This window comes from Candoia aspera, chromosome 3, assembly GCF_035149785.1.
Source record: "Candoia aspera isolate rCanAsp1 chromosome 3, rCanAsp1.hap2, whole genome shotgun sequence".
Taxonomy (NCBI): Eukaryota; Metazoa; Chordata; class Lepidosauria; order Squamata; family Boidae; genus Candoia; species Candoia aspera.
In genome coordinates this window covers 24,208,835-24,229,188 of record NC_086155.1, presented here as the reverse complement: position 1 = coordinate 24,229,188, position 20,354 = coordinate 24,208,835, and the positions used below count along the sequence as shown (strand labels likewise).

General features: G+C 39.7%; 1 protein-coding gene across 1 annotated transcript in view; it reads left to right on the top strand.

Annotated features, from left to right (window-relative positions):
* The first annotated feature begins 15,535 nt into the window (after positions 1 to 15,535).
* Positions 15,536 to 20,354, top strand: part of LPIN3 (lipin 3) — a 31,821-nt gene continuing 27,002 nt past the window's right edge. The window contains exons 1-3 of the mRNA XM_063297163.1: positions 15,536 to 15,765; positions 17,538 to 17,633; positions 18,421 to 18,662. Coding sequence (XP_063153233.1) covers positions 15,574 to 15,765; positions 17,538 to 17,633; positions 18,421 to 18,662 — 530 coding nt within the window. The 5' untranslated portion in view covers positions 15,536 to 15,573. The remainder of the gene's footprint in view (positions 15,766 to 17,537; positions 17,634 to 18,420; positions 18,663 to 20,354) is intronic.

Sequence of the window (20,354 nt, the reverse complement as noted above, 5' to 3'; positions counted from 1 at the left end):
CTCCCCCCAAAAAGGGGGACTCTGAGCGGTTTACAATAAAAGTATCCTTTTAAAAGCATCAACATATAAAATTACAAAGTAAACAACTAAAATAGTAAAATAATAGATATAAATATAAAATCCAAGTTGGAGAGATTACATTCGGTAGGGAGGACTCTACACCCCCAGCCACCTCCAGGAAGAACTGTTGCCCTTCCCACGCCAGGTGAGGCGACAGAACCAGGTCTTCAAACCCTTCTGGAAGGTTGGGAATGAAGGGGCCTGCCTCACCTCTGGAGGCAGAATGTTCCAAAGGGCAGGCGCCACTGCAGAGAAGGCTCGCCTCCTGGACCCCGCCAAGTGGAACTCCCTTGCCAACGGGATCCGTAGCATGCCCTATTTATTTTTCAAATTTCTATCACCGCCCATTTTCCTCCCCAAAAGGGGGACACTTTTATATATACTCATGTAATTTTCAGGATATGCAAATAGATGGGGTTTGTCATGAGTAAGGATGGCAAGCAGGGGGCTCCCATCCAGACTGTCAAGCGCATGCGTAGCACTGATGAATTGTTCAGCCATTCAAAGAGACACAGATCAGGACCGCCTTAACCCTTGGGGGTTATATGTCTGGGTTTTTCCCACGCTTCTTCAGTTTGTTAGGATTCCTGTTAAGTACTAGCAATAAATATTAGAGACCAGTTCATTGTCTCAGTGTGTTTCCTGGTTGTTAGGACAGGGTTGTTATAAAACAGGCATCTGAAAATTAAAAGCAGATTTGTCCATTAACAGTAGAGAAGTCCTCTATCTTTTTAGGACAATATATCAGAGGATATACAAGAGATAATGTCATGCAGAGATCACTCAGACAGACACACTCCCATCCTTATATCATATTTAGGAAAAATTGGAATAAATTTAAAGGGATCACAGACATGGGAGACAGCATGGATCCCTGATTTCTGAAAATATACAAAAGCAGAACATCAGTAATATATATTTTGAAATCACAATAAGATATTAACTGGGATTTGCTACAATTGCTATTTGAAAGAACAAAGTACATGGTAAGCTTTGGGTTCAGATAGATATTCATGGTTGGTTACGTTTAGATGTGTCGAACTACAATCCTATGCTCATTTCTTTGAGAGTAGATCAAACTGAACTGACTTGGACTTCTGAGTAATACTGTAATGAATTAGGATTGCTGTAGAAAAATGTTTACTTCTACCTAACTGTATACTTGAATTGTATTATTCATCTGACAATTACTTCCCATATAATTAATGGAACAAGGACATCCTTGCGAAGGAGAAATCTGAAAACTAATTCAGTGTAGAAATATGTTTTTTGGGGAATGAGTTAGTTATGTTCCTCACATAATTAGCACCATTACTCACAGAGCTAATAAAGTCTACATTTTGTCTAATTCACTTATTACTCTTCAAATGCAGTATGGTTTGTAAACCATAGTTTGCAGTTTAGCAAGCAGCAGTGACTCAGTTAATCACTTTTTATTCAGTAAACCATGGATGAGCTGTTATAATATTAGCTTGTTATAATATTAGCTTGTTCCGTGAACACACTTCTGATATATTTCTGTTCGATCCATACGTAATGTAAAGATCCAGCCAACCATAGTTCATGCAAAAAATATGATCACCAGTTAAATTCACACAACACATTAAGCCACAAACAAGTCATATTATAGCATAGCATGAACCCACCCTATGTCTGTCTGTATCATACTTTTTTATATTGAACACATTTATCTGAATATGGAAGGAGAACCTGGAACAAATGGGGTTAAAGAACTGCAAGTTTAAATACAGATGAGTGATTGCCATCTTGTGGTGAAATCTTTTCTCTTTGGGGTTAAATATTCAGCAGCAGCAGGAGGAACCTTTTACTTTAACCTGCTTCATTCACAGAACTTTATGAAGGGTCCAGAACTGAGCAGGTACATCTGTAATCAATCTGTGTTTTCCCTCTGCTACACCCAGATTTTTTCTTTTTTTGACAGCAAGAAAATCTGTTGGAAGGAACAGAACTACTGTGCACTCTTTCAGCACATCTGGCACAAAATACAATTGAGACAACATAGGAAGTAATTGTCTAGGAAAGATTAATAAAATAAATAAAGATTAATATAAATAAATAAATAAATAAAAATTAATAAAATAAAATACTGGAGGTGTGTCTATTCTCTATAGCTTGCAAATCGTTCTAGTTTGTCTTCCATGGCAATTTTGTCATTTCTCCTAGAGCTTCTGAAAACATTTAAAGGAAGATGAAATCTCATTGAATAAAACAGTACTTACTTTTGAATGAACATGTTCAAAATGAATGTATAGTCCTCCTGCTGGCACCTGATTATTTATTTTAAAAATCAAGAATTTATTATTCATTATGCTCAGGGGGGTCCACAGGATGTGGTCAACAACGTCAAGATGACAGCAGTGATGATGCAGTTGAAGCTGTGTCTGTCTGCTGTGTGCACTGGAGTGGTATAGTACATTGGGAAACTGTTGACAAATTATGTGGTATGTTACACTGAGAAATGAGCAAAACTTTAAACCCCAGGTGTTGGACATGACATCAGTAAGTCCAATTACTGTATTATCACCATATTTAGAGGGATAGAACTGGAGGGATAGGTCTACCATATACCCAAGCTCAGGGAGGGGAAACTTGTGGCCACCCAAATAATGCTGAACCTAAAACTAAAGTGTTCTTCACCATTGATCATACTGGGTGCCCATCTGATAGGTCATAAGTTCTCATCACTGTAGGCAATTCTTATACCATGTATAAGTCCATCCACGGATAAACCAACCCTCAAATTTTTAACCAAAATAACATGAAAAATGTGCCACCCCAGATAAGCTGAACCACATTTTTCATGGTATTTTGGTTAAACATTTTAAGGGTCTGCTTATCCACAGATAGGCTTATCCATGAGTAACATGGGTACTTTAAAAAAGTATTACTGTATATACTCATGAATAAGCCCATCCACGGATAAGCTGAACCAGATTTTTGGGGTGCATTTTGGCACCTAAAATTCTCAGCTTATCTGTGTGTAAATACGGTAGTTCTTTTCCTGTGTGGAGCTATATGACAATATCATACTTAACTGTCTCCCAAGGATCAAGAGTGAGAAGCATTGTTTTGCAGGGGTTCTGGTCCTCCTTGAAGGGAACATTCTAGTTAGGGCATAGAGTCAGGTATCATCAGTGTTTTGAATCTAGACCAGTGTTTCTCAACCTTGGCTACTTTAACATGGCTGGCTGAGGAATTCTGGGAGTTGAAGTCTGCACATCTTAAAATTGCCAAGGCTGAGAAACACTGATCTAGACTAAACAGGAGAGGTATTGAAGAGCCTATCCCAGCCATTTCTGCTTTTAAGCCAAAGTTTCTGGTTCAGCACAATGTGCAAACCAAGCCTTACTGCTGAGAAAGTTCAAAAGATAAAAACTGTAACCCTCATTTTTAATACTACGCAAGCATGCTGATCCTTTCATTTCCCCTAAAATAAAACAATGGATACAAATGATTGGCATACAGAATATGATTCCCAAAGGTTTAAAACATTTTTTCCTCAATGCCTTGGCAACAATCCTGTCCTATTTATTGGGGAGCTAGTCCCAGTGAAATCAAGTGGGACCCTTTTTTAGAGTAAATATATAAAAATTGCACTTTATAAAAACATTGCTGCTAGAAGCAATCTTCAAGGCCCTCTAATGGCTGAAAGCCTGTTTCCTCTCACTGGTGAAAATCTTGAGCTGCTTTTTTTTTTTTTTTGAAACCCCTTTCTTGAAACTGCATTGCTAAATCCATTACTAATAAATGGTCACTTGAAGAACCAGGAACTTCTTCTTATCAATTTCAGGTCTGATCACTACCCTTATGCATGAAAAGAGCAGAATAACTTAACTAAAGTGACCACAAGCTGAACTGTAGGCACTCAGGTTTATAATGAAAGAAAGCCTGGATAGATTTCTGACACTCCCAGAGGCTCTCATTGCAGCCAGCTAGTGATGCTTACTGTGTAGACTCCTCCCACCTGCTCAGGTATGAGGAAAACAGGAAGCATCAGGCTGAAGTGGGTGGAGCCATGTCTGTACTTAGATGCCTGTTGAATTCGTGCTTCTTTCAAAGTCCACACATTGCTGAGGCTGGGTTAAGTGCTCCAGGTAAGATGAGCAGAATGGCAAGGACAGAGAGATGGGGTGTAACCATTTTAGTACTGGTGTCATTTGGTAGCAATTGGGGAGTGATGGTGGCAGATGGTATTTTTTTTGCTAGTGATCACTTTGGAAACCAAGGAACCTTTTAGTGAGGTGCATAGGCTGAGCTGCAAGACTTTTGCAGAGAAAACATTTCCCTGTGTTGTCTAGGTTGTGTTGTGCAGCCTGTGCATTCCTTTATTTGCTCGTTCAATATATGTGAGCAGGAGCTATCTTGTTAGCCTTCTCTTGCACAGTTTGGGGTTTGATACAATTCAGTGAGACTAAAGAACTTATTTTACAATGTATTATGAACGATAGAATGCTATACTGTATAGGAAATAGATGCAACTAATTGTAACCTCCCCGATAATTCAATTACTGCTTATTTGTATATCAAGTGGGTAAAACCTGAGCCTCTCCAGGTGCCCCACTGAATTTCAGTTTTAATGTAATAAAAGGGGAAATTACTAAATCCATGCAGAGGAATCCTATTAATTGTATTTAATGTCATGTTATTTACATCTATATAAAATCAGTTTTAATTTGTACCTTCACCCAATCAAAATTTTCCCACATAGCCCCTTTTCTTTTTCTTGCCTGTCCCCCTTCCTCACGCTACTTAAAAGTCAGGTGTAACTCCTGGCCTGAAAAAGCTTGCACACCCCTGCTAATCATGCATTAGAAGAAGCAACAGCTGACTCGCCTATTCCCATCTTTCATGGTAAGGTCTGCAAACCAGTGACTGACCCAATGCATTTGGGGCCTTGGCTCCCTATGTTTCAACCTTACTCAGTGGTTGTGAGGATGAAGTGGGATGGTGAGACTGTAGCTTTGTTGAGTTTCTCCTGAGAGGACAGGTTTTAATGAAATAATAGATATTCTTTCCTTTCACAGTCTCCTACTAATCTTCTCCCTGTTTTTCTAAATTTATTTTTCTGCCTAAATGTATTTGTATATGTATTTCTTTATTACAGAAATCTATATACTACCCCGTGAAATGGATTTGTTGCTCTTACCCCTTTCTTATGTAAATGGTCTGTTACACAGTTCTGGGGGAAGAGCTCAGTTCTGGTTTGATATCTAAACCTTGTTGAATTGTCTTTTGATTCTTTCCTGCCAAGCCTCTCTTTTGTCTTCTTGAGTTTCCTCATTCAGTATTAATGCCAGTATCTTTCTCTTTTCAGCTGCTCCCACTTTTCAATCAGGACTAAACTTATTGGATAAGATGGGAGGGTAGATTACTGGTAGAGGGGAAATTTAGTTATAAAAAGATGTTTTACTCTGATGAATGTATCCATCCTCCCTGTATCCTGATTACATATGGTTTCCAACATATCCATTATGATATACAGTACATCTGATCCATGATCCAAAAGGGTTTCCACAGTTGTATCCTTCCCTGGTGAAGAAAAGCAAGCTATGTCCTTGTGATCTTGGCTGAAAAAAGCCTGAGAAGGCAAGTGGTGGAAATGTACATGTAACTGGTAACCCATGTACTTCATGAAATATGTTCCATTTTCCAAGTGTCTCATTGCATGGGAAAAAGATGCTTTGTATCTTGCAGATATTTATTATTATTAGATTGCTGTACTCTAGAAAGCCATATCTGCTAAATTTCCTGGGTAGGAGATCAGTTGCTGTTCTCTGTTGATGAAGATGGTAACAATTCTCGTAAGGAAATATTCTTGAAGAACTTTCAGTAGTGGTTTCTTATATGTGAGGATTTTCATGTTATGAATATTCTGCAGGTGTGCACTTTGTTGAAGAGGGAGCCACTTCTAACATGTTATAATCTTTAAAAAGGGGCAGGGGAGAGAGAACTTACCTTCTAGAAAACATTTCTCCATTCAGATATAGATACACCTGGCTATTCCTGCCAGTTCAAAGTTTGGACTCCTTTTGATACTTTCACAGGTGAATGTTGACACCTAGGAAATGTTCTAAAGTCCAGCTAAGCTCCATAACTCTGAAACTGGTAATGTATTAATGTGATATGATCTCATAGCTTGGGTAAACTGGAAATGTTTGCCAGTAGGTGCATACCTTGATCTAAAGCTTGATACGAAAGGATTGTACCACCATGACATAGAAACTGAAAAATAGATTAAGATGGCTTTCTCTACCCATTCCAGTGGAACCTGTTACTGTCACTTCCTTTTACTGCCTATTCAGTATAGCAATAGAGGTTAAACTTTTCATGCGCTTGTATGTTCTCTTTGTGCTTTATTAAGTTTTAAATTAATCTTTTTGGGTAGTGATCTACTCTTTTTAACTTTTGATGAGGTATCTTAAAATCTGATCATCTTTCTAACTTGTTTCAGGTCTGGGGAATCTATCAGCCATCTGCAGGTAAAGCTGCCAACAACTATAACTTTTAAAGCAATTTAATTTGCCAGTAGATTTATACCTTCAAGCTGTGAGAAGCAGGTTTTCTGTGCTGCATTTTGCTGCAGACACATAGCTAGATTCTCTCCTGTGGGTGTGCATTCTGGGCTTCATAACAGATCTTTGTTCAACATGGAGTAAGGATGATGGAAAAAGAATGTTAGGACCGAGAACTGTTGCTTCCATATACACTATGTCCAGATCTCTTTTAAAGCTACTAAACACCTTGGCTGCATATTGGTGCAGAAGGGTGAATTCTAACCTCTGATAACTTCTGTGCTGTGAGTTTGGCTGCAGAACTGCCAATTAAATAGCAGAGAAGAATGCTCAGCTCAGCAGGTTACTATGGGGAAAGGGCTATCTCATGATCTCATGGCTCTGTGCATGAAGCAGATGAAGGCACTGTTGTTTATAGACCCTTCCAGCAGCATTGTTTTTAATTGACATTCACAGGATATAAAACCAAAGATCTGGAGCTTCTTCCTCCATTGGGCTTAGGAGGGGGAATCATGGTCCTCCTGGCATATTAAGACTCACTGCAGATTTTCCTGCAGGCCCCAGACACTGGGGTGCTGGTGAGTAAAATTAATCATCTTCCGTTATTCAGTGAAGGTGGGTTTCTCTCTACAGAAAAAGGCAAGGTGACCCTGCCCTGATCCTACTGTGTGTGATGAATGTTCTGCATTTATGAGCCACAACAGCCAAAATTTTGTGTGTTCATGTACAATGCATCCCTAGTTGTCATTGTGGGGTCTTCAAGTATTTCCTCACCCTTCCAGTGTGTGTATGTATAGCATTTTGAAGAATTAGATATTTTCAATTTTGTGAATGTCTGGTTCCATTACACATGAGATGTCTTTAAAAAGTTAAATATCTTGATGCTCTAATGCAACTCTCTTTATATAGTTGTCCACGTTAGTGCTACATGTTGCTGCAGCTAAAAGTCTCCTTCACATTGAGTCCTGGTGGCTACATGGATGTGTCCTTGTAGTTTTCTTGGCAGCAACCATGCAAAAGGTTGGCCATTCCTGTCTTCTGGGATGTTTTTGTAACTTCTGTAAGCCTTTGAATTTCCTGTGGGTCTCCTGTTCAGGTAGTAACCAGTCTAAAGTTGTTTAGCTTTTCTAAATCAGTTACAATATTTAATGAAATTTGGGAAACTTTAATCATGGAATTCCTTCTAAATGGAGGCCAGTTAGTTTGTGTGTATGTTTGTGTTAAGTGCTCTTTGGCAGTAGCTTCTGAACAAGATGAAGGGCTGATCAGTTTAATGCAATTTGATTTTGGGACCTGCAACATTCCTGGTTTGGGCCACACTCTTTTATACATGACATACTAGTGATATTTTAAAATATTATTGGATGGTTTTGGAATGTCCTTAGATCACATCCTTTATTACATAATCAATGTGTAACTGATGATTGCAAATTAGGTAATGCACAGGATGTTGCAAAATATATCGAGTTATTCTCCCCCTGTTGGGCGAGATCAGCGGTGATATAAATTTAAATAAATAAATAATAAATAATAAAATGGTAGATGACTGAGTCCTGTATCAGTCAGGTTTTGAGGTATTGTTTCCTCATTAATGCTGTTGTGTTAGGCAGAAGGCCAACGGGAAAAGATTTTATTTTAGAAAATTTATGTGGCTGCCCATCTTACGTACAAACTCTGGGCAGCTAAAAACAATAAACAAAAATAAAAACTCTATAAATAAAGCAAAAACCAGAATTCAAATAATATAACCAAGGCACCACATGACAAACTCAACCACACCAATGAACCCCACTGGGCTCTTCTAATATTCTGGCCCAGTCTTCACAGCCTCCTGGAAAGCCAGGTGAGTTGGGGCTCTCCAGACCTCAGAGGGGAGGCTATTCCATAGGGCAGGTGCCACAACACAAAAGGCACAACTCCTTGGACCCACAAGATTACATTGTTTAATAGAGGGGACCTGGAACACACCTGCCCTGTTGGATCTGGTGGGATGGGCAGATGCCTTCAGAGACAGATGGTCCTGCAAATAATCCGGCCTTGTGCCATGCAGGACTTTAAAGGTTATAATAGCACGCTGAATTGCAACTAGAAGCATATTGGAAGCCAGTGTACCTTGCACAACACTGGTGTCCCCAGGCAAAACTTGGTGTGCCCCAAATTGTGTGTGCTGCTGTATTCTGGACCAGTTGAAGCTTCTGAGCGTTTCTCAAAGGCAGTCCCATGAACGGAGCATTGCAGTAATCTAATTGAGAAGTGACTAAGCTATGAATGATAGTAGGAACTCCCAGTCCAGGAACAGGCATAACTGGTGCACAAGATGAATTTGTGCAAAAGCTTTCCTAGTTGGGGCTGCCATCTCCTCTTTAAGCAGAGCTGTGAATCCAGGAAGTCTCCAAAATTGCACACAACTCTGGTGAGTGCTACCCCATCAAGAGTTAAAGATGAAAAATCTCCAGATCCAGTTCCAAAGCCACTTTGTCTTGCTAGAGTTGAGCTACATCCTGTTCTTCTGAATCTCAACCCTCACAGTCTCCAGGCTCTGGGAAAGCAGCTTGATGGCATCACTTACCCACCCAGGGGTGGAGATGTATAACCAAACATTAGCATAATGATATTTCACCCTGCACCAATAGACAACCTCACCCAGCAGCTTCAAATAGATATTAAATAGGAGTGGAGAGAGAGCTGAGCCCTGAGGCATCCCATGTAGAAGGGGCTTAGGGCTGCACCTTTCCCCACCTACCAGCAGTGACTTGAATCAGCCCTGGAGGAGGAGGAGAACCATTGGGTGATCCAGGAGGGTAAGATGGATGCACTGCCCAATCCCAGGTCATCCACAAGTGCAACCAATGATATCTCAATACTGTAACCTGGTCTGAATCCCAACTGAAAAGGGTTCACATAATTTGCTTACTCCAGGGCCCTTTAAAGCTGAATGCCTATCACCTTTTCAACAACCTTTCCTAAGAAGAACCACTGCCGCCTTCAAATCAGATGGAACTACCCCTTCTTGCAAACAGACATTTACCACCACTTGGACCCAACCATAGGCTACTTCCCAGGAGACTTTGACTGACCAAGGGGGACATGGTTCCAGAACACAGGGGGCAGAACTCATAGTGCCAAGGACCCTGTGCACATTCCCACGCTGAAACTTTCCCCAGATAACGGGGCAAGATTGTGCCTCAGTCTATAGGACCCGTTCAAGTCAAAGACAATCTGAGTGACTTTATCCAACAGATGCCTAGAATGACCCTTGCAGTGGCCCAGCACAGGCTCCCCAGGCTTGTCCTTACCCAGAAGAGAACTGGTTGCCTGAAACGTGGCCACTGGCTGACTATCTATGGATGCAGAAAGAGTGGAGAAGATCAGCTCGAGAGAAGGAAAGCTAATCCAGACTCCTTCAAAGTGGGCTTGTTAAATGGTGAATGGGTTGATACAAATTAGAGGTACTTTAGATGATTTCACTGAGCGTTAATTCTTGACAAATACCATTGATTTGGACTGTCTTTATTTTGTATTTAACTAGGTTGGCTGTTTTACTTTTGGTAAGGCAAATTTGACAGCTTGTTTGCTTTGCTGGGAGACTAAGATCCAGATTTGAATTAAGAGGGATATTGTGTCATCAGGATGATGATGATAATAATAATACCTTTAAACTGACTCTTCCACTTCCTCTGAAGCAGCCTCTCCCAATCTGATGTGATCTAGATATACTGGACAGTACTTCTCCTTTTCCTCCCAACCCATCAGAGTCACATAATCCCATGCCACTACATGCCACCCCTTGGTAAAACAAAAATATCAAGCAGATTAATAGAATGAGTATAAAGCCATGTTTTATTCTGATAGTTTTCATATTTGTGAATTGTGATTGGATCTATTAATCAGATTTCTCAACCACCCTGATTCCCTATTTCTGAAGCCAATTTAGTGGCCTGCTAGAACCACTGAAATGGAGCAGAGCTTATAACATGGCTGAGAAGCTGACAGAGAAAAAGAAAATTATCTTAGATAGCTTTAATGAGCATGTCAGAGAAACACAGGTTATTGATCTTACACACTCAGCCCTCCCACGCATAAAGAATCTCACGCTTAGTCAGATTAGGTTAAGTAAAAGGAATTTCTTACTGACTTTAATGTTGCTTCTGTTACATCCATCTTGGTGGAAAAGATGAAGTTCCTTTGTTCTTTCCTTTCTAAATACATAGTTTGCCCTAAACTCTCAGCCCTACAGCTGCCAAGAGCTGCATGGAAGAAAGGGGCTGAATTCTTCATCAAGGCCCGAGCACATGACTCTGATGGAGAGAGCAGCATCCATGCTGCCTGCTTGATTGGTGGAAGAAAGAAAGTGGGAGTGGCAACAAACAGCTTCCTCAGAGTTGCATTGTGGGACAACTCAATTTACATGGTAATTCACATGCTAATGAGGCATGCTGGATTTGCCAGGACTTCCAACAATTTCACTATTAAGTTGCTATTATGGACTATTAATTGGAAATTGTTGTTTACCATGTTCTTTCCCTATTAATTGGCAGTGATTTTGTTTTGCGACATTCTTCCTCTAACAGTTACATTAACAGTTTATGTTGACCAAGCAATTACAGGAATAGAAGTCATCTCCTCAGATTAAAGGAACATTACATCTAGCAGCTCACAAAAGAAAATATTTATATAGTGGATTTGCATTCGATTTTCCTCTAGAAGCTCGGATGTCTCATACTGTATAGCATTCCCTCTTCCAATTTTATCTCCGCAACAGCCCTGTGAGGTAGATTAGGCCGATAGATAGTGACTGGCCCAAAATTTCTCTTTGAACTTCCATGGCTGAGGATCTACGGATTTCCAGTCCAACAGCTTAACTCTTATACCATAGTAGTTCCACACATGGCCATGTGCTTTTTGGAAGTAGGAAACTGCATGCCTGGACTTGAAGTGAAGGTGGAATAGGAGCAGAATTGAGCTGGATGGTTCACATGCTTATGCTGAGAGATATTTTCTTCCAATCTTCCTCAATATAGTTTCAGCATATATGTTGAATAAATAAGAACATACAGAAGTGTTTTTCATACCTGGCAACTTTAAGTCGTGTAGACTGGGGAACTGGCTGGGGAATTCTGGGAGTTGAAGTCCACACATCTTAAAGTTGCCAAGTTTGAAAAATGCTGGTATATAGCTGTGTCTCACTTAGCATGGATTCAAAGCTTTTCTCATTTAGGTTTCCTTAGCTACTGCAGATAACAGTGTAGGAAGAAACCTCTTTCACTTTTATTATCTATTTGATGGAATATAAGCTTAGGACAGCTTTGCATTTCAGTGTAAGAACAATGAGTGTTCATTTGAATATTTGCCTAATATGCTGGTAGTGAAGAAACATCAATGCATTCTTGTTAAGTCTTTAGATGTCCTGTCATTTCTGATATCTTTGTTTCAAGATTCAAAGCTTTTCCCATGGCTAACTGAAATGGAAGCTAAGATGATTTGTGTGGATTTAATATACATTCCTACCCATCTGTTTTCTAAAGCATAGATGTACGATTGTTCTGCCAGCCGCACAAGTTTGTCTATCTCTCCTTTGTTTCTCTTGTATTTATTTATGTCAAGTTTTATTTATCACCCATAATGAAAAGTTCTCTATAATAATTAGGAATGTACAGCATAAAACACAAGTCTAGAAGAATATCAGCAAAAAAACTGGCCAGATGTTTAGGATCTTGTTCTGGCAAAGCTCTCTCTGAGTCTTTAGTGCTCAAATACAGCTAAAAAGAGCAGGGCTTGTCACTCAATTGGCTTTAATTAGGTTAATTTTAGAGAAACACACAGAAAAGGTGACCTTGATGAGACAGCAGTTTTTGAAAAGATTTTTTAAGAATACATCTACTTACACAGACTGAAGGTGACAAAACCAACATCTTAAGATGCAACCCATGGACAATTATAGCCAGAAAATGAGCTGAACAAAATGTTTGTGATTTGTTCTGACCAAATTGTAGGCGTGAGACTGTTACCAGCATAGTGAGGAGCATGTCATGCCACTCAGCAACTTAGTAGGCCATAATACATTTTTGTGGCTTAGCATGTTGTGAATCCAGCTAATTATAATTAATTCAGTAACTATGATTAAACAAACCATGGGTTAGGTTGTTAGATGAACACAGCTGTAAGGATGAGTCTGTGAGGCAGAGGGAAAAGAGATCATAGTGCTACTAAATAAATCAAGACTTCCATAGAACCATAGAATCACAGGGTTGGAAGAGACCTTGGAAGTCTCCTAGTCCAACCCCCTGCCTAAGCCCAAGGCAGGAATCCTCCTTCCATCTCAGACAAATGGCTGTCTAATCTTTTCATGAAAACCTCCAGTGATGGAGCACCTACAGCTACGGGAGGCAAGCTGTTCCACTGCTTGATAGTTCTCACTGTCAGGAAATTCTTCCTTATAATACAGACAGACTTTTAAAGGCCATCTGTCTGTACTGAAAAAACTGTCAGTTTTGCTTTCTTTTATGTTTGAAAATCCCTATTTATTTACATTCCAATTTTTAAGACAGAAAAAACTAAAAATCTAACGGATCCCTGCTTCCTTCTCTGTTTGAATTCTGTTTGAATTTTAGTGTGCAAATATATGAATAAGTAATAATGAATATCATGTTGTTGCTGCTGTCTTCTGGCCCTTTGGATCTACTTCCTGGGATAGATCTGACTCCGTCCAGACCTTTTCTTGGAATCAAACAGGAAGTGGTTACAGAATACTGAACAATCAGAGCATTTTAATGAATTGTTTTTAGAAAAATTCTGCCCCGGGCTTCAGCTGTGGTAGCTTTCCCCATCCCTACACCCACCGTAATACAGACAAGAAGCATATGCTTTCCTATTGTAATATCTCTTTCCCAAAGGAAAGGGGTATTGCAATAAGAATAGCATGAAATAATGGAGTAGTAATTACTTAATTTTTAACAGCACAGTGCAAATTTCAAGTGATTACAATGCCTGGTGAAATGCAAATGTTGTAACCATTTGCCTAAAGAGGAGTTTTGTGACTTTTATCCCTCCGCAATCCATGCTTCATTTGTGCATAACACATTGGGGGCTGAATAAGAATAAGCAGGCTAAAGAAGTAAGTGGGACCAGGTTAAAAACGAATTTGATTTCAATTTGTTATATACTATTCATACAATTTTATACCATGTCTTTAATCGTTTGTATTTCTGTATGACTGGGCAGTTTTTGGAGGCAAGGCCATTTGGGATCTGTGTGCAGCCCTGGAGCTTCAGGTTCAGCATCCTTGGCCTATAAGCATAAAGAGGGGGAGGCAAGTGAGCTTCTTAAGGGTGAGCATTCAACGGTTTAGATAATATGACTGAGAAGTCTCTCAATGTCCATCAGCCGTGCCTCAGAAGGTAGATGGTACGGTACAATCTATTGCAAATGTGAGGAGCCTGCTGCCGTTAGAAATAAGCTGACTGCAACTTTCTGAAGCTCCAGAAAGCCTGACCAGTGATGAGGATGCTGGAACAGGTGAATACCTGCCAGCTTTTCAGAGTCAGAAATAGAGATATGATTACTTTACTCTGCCTTGTATAGCACAGTGTGCAAAATTATTTTGCTTCTGTATCCTGGTACATGTTCTGTCTATTAAGCCCTAAAGTGACAGTGTTCCTAGAGGGCCAGCCAAGCAAGGTATCTGAGTAATTATTTTTGTTGTCTGAAATATCTTTACATGGGCAGAGAGTTTTTTTCCATCTCAATTCTGAGAAAGGCTTCAAGGACAAGATTCCAATTTTGACAGGGCTGTAAATGAAGTGGGAACAGCCAGAAGGAAAACTAAAAAGTCACTTCCACAATGTAAGGAAATAAATTGCATATACCCCTCGGCTTATTCGAGATAATAGGATAATAGACTACAAGTCATCTTAAAGAGAATGAAAGAACAGAAGCAGAGCCAGTCAATACTGATTACAATGACAAACTTTTTTGCCCTTTCTCCAGAAACTATTACATTTTCTTTAGCTCCACCTTCCCACCTCTTCACCATTCACTTATAATATCGAAGTAGGAAGATAATCAGGAAAAGGATATTTATAATTTTCTGTCATAGATTGCATGTGTCAAAGCTTTACTAAAGGTAACTGGCTTTTCTGCTCTGCTCCTTGCATTTGCACAAGCAAATACGCTCCTTTGGCCCTGGATGCAACAAACAGCCAAGCCTAAACTGCAGATCGGGGGCAACTAGCTAAGGCTGCTTATTTACCATTTTAAACATCGTTACCTCTAACAGGCTGGAGGAGGAGACCTCTGTTGAGGTTTTCCTACTAACAGATTAAGACTGCTATATGTGCCTAGTCATTTTGGCCGGGTGAAAAGGTTGCAAGTGATTGTCTCCTCTCACGTGCTTCATGCAAATCACCTGCGGGGGGGGGGGGGGAGGAAACCTGCCCGGACTTGTTGTCACTTCCTCTTTTTCTCTCTGCCGGCAATGTAGGCAAGCAAGGCTTGCTCCAAAGGGAGCTATGTCCTTTAAATATGTTTTGTTTTTTTGTTTTGCTTTCTGTAAATTATTTTTATAGAAATGCTTGGTGTGTGACTTTTTTGACCTCTCCTGGGCTAAAGGCTTTCCCAGCATCTGCCAACAACCTCTACTGGTAAAAGAAGCAGGCCCATAAGAAACTTGTGGGTGGGTGCGTGGGGACAGGGGGAAAAAATCAGTCTGGGAGAAGCCGCCTGACTGTTGTTTAAAGTTTATTGATTTTGGCAAAATGGCATCTGGGGTAGGTTTTTGCTATGGAATAATGCTGTAAACTTGGGAGTCCAGGGAAATCTGTGAGAGATGGTAAGCATTTGGTGTTTCATTGGTATCTGAAAGGATACAGTTTCTGAACTTCACAAACTGTTGTTTGGAGACACAGCCTAATTCAGTGATTACAGTCAATGTTTTATTTAAATAGGATTTGCTTTGTATTCTTTCTCCTTGTAGATTCAGACAATGAACTATGTGGGCCAGATTGCTGAAACTGTGTTTGGCACCGTGAAGGAGCTGTATAGGGGTCTGAATCCAGCCACACTCACAGGCTGTATTGATGTCATTGTGGTAAGGCAACCAGATGGTTCCTTACGTTGTTCACCTTTCCATGTGCGCTTTGGGAAGTTGCGAGTTCTGCATTCCAGTGAAAAAGTGGTAAGTGGTTCCAGATGTGTGGCAACTAATGTCTTAACTTCTTGCAACATAAACAGAACTGGGTCAGACTCTCAGAATAGAATTTATATACATACATAGGTAAAGGTAAAGGTTTCCCTTGACGTAAAGTCCAGTCGAGTTCGACTCTAGGGGGCGGTGCTCATCTCCGTTTCTAAGCCTTGGAGCCGGCGTTGTCATAGACACTTCCGGGTCATGTGGCCAGCATGATGACTCGGAACGCCGTTACCTTCCCGCCGAAGCGGTACCTATTGATCTACTCACATTTGCATGCTTTCGAACTGCTAGGTGGGCAGGAGCTGGGATTAACAACGGGAGCTCACCCCGCTGCGCGGTTTCGAACCGCCGACCTTCCGATCAACAGCTCAGCGGTTTAACCCGCAGCGCCACCGCGTCCCTATATACATACATACATACATACATACATACATACATATATATAAAAATATATAAAATATATAAATATAAATATAAATAAATAAAATAAAATTGTGTGCTCAGGATCACAGCCTTAATTGGGCAGGATGCACATTACAGGTAAAATAACTATATTTTCAGGTAGTTAAACTGGGTCAAAGCAGGCTTCAACAGGCAAAGTTGGCACAGTGACCTTTTATGACGTGCTCTTTTAAAAAACTTGTTCCAGCTGTGGCTGCCCAGTGAAACCAGATGTATGGTAAGTCTCCTTGGGGTATGCATCCGATGCCCACCCATTCACTCTCTTTGGAGTGGAAAGAGAAAGCTTATGGCCATTGAGCATATTCATGAATCTTTGTACTGTCCATGATCTTTGTACTTTTACAAAGTACAATAAATAGAAAAAAGGAAGAAAAAAAAACTAGTTAAATGAGAAGAGAGGGGTAAGTAATCCATGCAATCTGCATATATTGCCTTCTGATATTTTTGGAATAGATGTGAAGTCCTCTGTGTATCTGCTGAGTGACGTACATTGCAGAGAGGTGTCTGTCTGTGGGGCCATTTACAGCAGCGCACCAAATAGTTTTAAAATGGTCTGTGTACTTTACTCTTTTCACCTGTTTCCTGCTATGTTGAAATCTGCTATTCCTACTGATAAAAGGGGGAATGAAGAAAGGGAGATTATCCATAGTAGAAAATGGAACTGGGAAGTGGCATTAATTAAATTGGGGGTGGGGGCTGGTGTTGAAGGACATTGCCAAATCCATGATGAGGCAAGCACCAGCGTATGCAAGGGGCATCAGGTTGCAGAATCTTGCCTCTAGACGTGGGCATTTATTCTTCTATTATTTTTTTCCTAAAAGGTGACAATTCAGATCAAAGCTGAATAGATACCAGTAGTAATTGACAAAAGAGTCCTTTTCCACTCCATAATACTTTCATGTGCATATCTCCATAGCTTGTTTCTGCAGTAATCTATTTGCTTTTTTAAATCCATAATAAAGTTTGACTGAAATCTATAGTTTTTTGTGAATTTCTTTAAAAAATGAACACACACCTGTTTATATAGACACTTCATAAAATGCTGGCTGTACAAATACACCTTAAACATATTTTCTCTTTAAAGACACAAAATTAATATTGGTAACTTAGTTCTGTCTTTCATGGCAACGTTCAAGAAATGTTGGTGAATAAACTTAAATTCTGATCTCATTTCTAAATGTGCAGACCAGATCAATTTTCCCAGACTCTCCTGGGTTCTCATATAGGAAATAGTTGGAATTCTTTCTGAAATGGTTCCCTAGGCTTAAAATAATTTGACCTTTCCTTCTTTCTAGGTTGACATAGAAATCAATGGAGAGCCAGTCAATCTGCATATGAAGCTGGGTGACAATGGAGAAGCCTTTTTTGTCCAAGAGTCGGAGGAACAAAAGGTGGGTTTTTTTACAGGGCATAAATATGCATCTGGCCATTTTTTTAGACATGCTTCTTAATAGGCTGGACCAGTGATTCTCAACCTTGGCAACTTCCAGAGATGTGGACTTCAACTCCCAGAATTCCCCAGCCAGCATGTTGAGAAACACTGGCCTAGACCAAAGGCATAGTATTCGGAAGCCCTGTTGTGTGATCCCCCGATACCAAAATTGGATTTCTCACTGGCTTCTCAGGCTTTGCTAGAGATTGCTCTTTGGTGGGAAAAAATCACGAGAACATCACTGCAACCTCTCCTCTCTGACTTATCCACCAAGTGACTCCTCAGAGAAATATGCTTACTATCAGACTGAGGATAAGACAGTTTATCTTTTATTTTATAAAAAAGAGGATGAAGTTTCAGATTGGTTGTTGACTATACCTAGTATGTCCTGCAGTTTTTTAACTTAATCTTGAGAAACAAATATTTTATAGTCCTTTTCAAATGTTTGTTAACAAAGATAAAAAATAAGGTCCAGGGAGAAGGTTCAGCTCCTGCACCTGCTTTTCCCCTGACTAATGGATAGTTGATTTTTCCCTGGGAGGCATGGGATGAAACCTCTCAATAGCCCTTCGTTTCCTGGAGTTGCAGAGTCAAAATATGTTTGCCTTCTATTCTGCAATCTTCAGTTTCTTATATTCTGCAATCCTTGGTGCCAAGTTTGGAGTTTGATTTGCCTAGCATTATGGTTTAAACTTGCCCCAATTCTGGCTCAGAGACTGATCAGATTTGTGCCATCTGCCTCCCAGGAGAGAATCCCAACCTTCTTGTGCACATCTCCCATCCCCTCCGAGAAAAGCATGGATGCTGTGGCCAAATCTGCCAATTTGTATGGGAACTCTGATGGCTTGGGCTCAGACACAGCTGTTCGTAAGAAAAGACGGCGCAAGAAGAAGCCAAAGAAAAGGGAGTCATCTGCAGATCCAACTTCAGAAGAAGTGGCTGAAAGTGAGAGATCTCTGGAGGAGAAGCGGAAATTGTTGACTTCCAAGTAAGAATGTACACCAAACTGGCAGAAGTACTGCCTTGTCTTAAAAGATTTGCTGCTGCTGAGATTTATTTTTTAATTGCAGTTGTCAGGTATTGAGCTTGGAATGTTTTTTATCTTAATTTATCCACCTTTTCATTTAGCTGCTGATCTGCTGGGCCCTGTATCCTCGCTTTATGTACATTCAGTGCTTCAGCTGATATGTTGAAAAAGCAAGTTAGGAGGGAAGTATGAAGCAGCTGCTAAGTTAGTACTGTGATAGTAACTGCATAAATAAATTGGCCTACTGATTTCCAAGGATTTGTTTCTAAACTGATTTCAATAAATGAATGAAAAATGTAAAGATAAGCCTACCAAAATAAATAGTTCCTCTAAAATTAGGGTGGCTTCAATGCCAGTAAGATTTTTAGTTGTGGCTGGTTGCCCTAAATGCAGATAGAAATGTCTCCCCTGATTTTAATTATGAAACTTCCATAGCTTTATTGGAAGGCTAAGATGAAGGAAAGGAAATCCATGGAAAACTGCTGCATAGTTGGTGAGCCTTCACACACAAAAAATCAGAATAAGATGCACATTCAATAATGGCACTCTAAAGCCTAGTTAATTTATATTCTATCAAACAGTGTAATCAATCCTCCATATATTATGATTCTTCACAGGTTTTATGAAAATCTTTCTCTTGCTACCTATTCAAGATGAGGAAACAGGAAGTTGGGCAAATATCTGACAAGTTGAAATAACTATCAGTTTGTATTTAGTTTGATGGATCAAACTTTCTCAAAACTTCTGTTATTGCATCTTAAGGAAACTTTGGATGTTTAGGTGTCAGATTTCTCAGTCTTATCTAATGATCATTTGGGTCATGGTTGATTTTTTTTCTTGGATTGTCTTTCCTGTGTTTCAGAAGAGTGAGACAGACAGGGAGAAAGGATGCTGAATTGTGTATAGCTCTTAAAAACCTTAATTTCTCCAACAATGCTTATGCATTGCGATTTAATATATTCTGCCTTAATGTAATGAAATGACTTTTGTGTCATTTCTATAGCTTCTGCTTGTCAAGTAGGACTACCAATATAGAAGGCACACCCTCCCTATTTGTGCCGTTTTCCCAATCCAAATTAATTCATGCTGATGAATTTCTCAAAGTTACTCCTGAACAATTTTTCAGGTGAGATCTCTGAATTTGCTGAGTAATCTTCTGAGACAAAAGGCAAGAAGTGAGAGCTGGCTCTGTGGCATTCAGAAACAAGTCTGTTCAAATATTGCATAAACATTTAATAGAAATGTGGTTCCAGGGACACATGTTACTGTTTGTGACTGACATGGAAAAAATACGCTATAGACGGATATAGATATAGATATATGCTTAGGATTTGCCTTGTACAATGGAAGTGCTAAGTTAATGAAATATCAGCCTTGCAAATAAGGTTCCAACAGGGATTTTTTTTTTTTTTTTTTTGCATTCAAATGCAAAAGGAGGTGATTGGGAACATGGCCTTTGACTGTAGAATTCTTTCCCAGGAAAGCTTGCTTAGCATCTACTGTGGTGCTATTGTAATGCCAAGAGAAACCTTTTTTATTTTTCCAGGATTTTTTCTTTAATGTATTATAGCAGTGAGCTTTTTGTTTGTTTTAAGGACTGCGTTTATACTGCTATGTGTTTATAATTTTAAATTGAAGCCCTCATGGGAACTT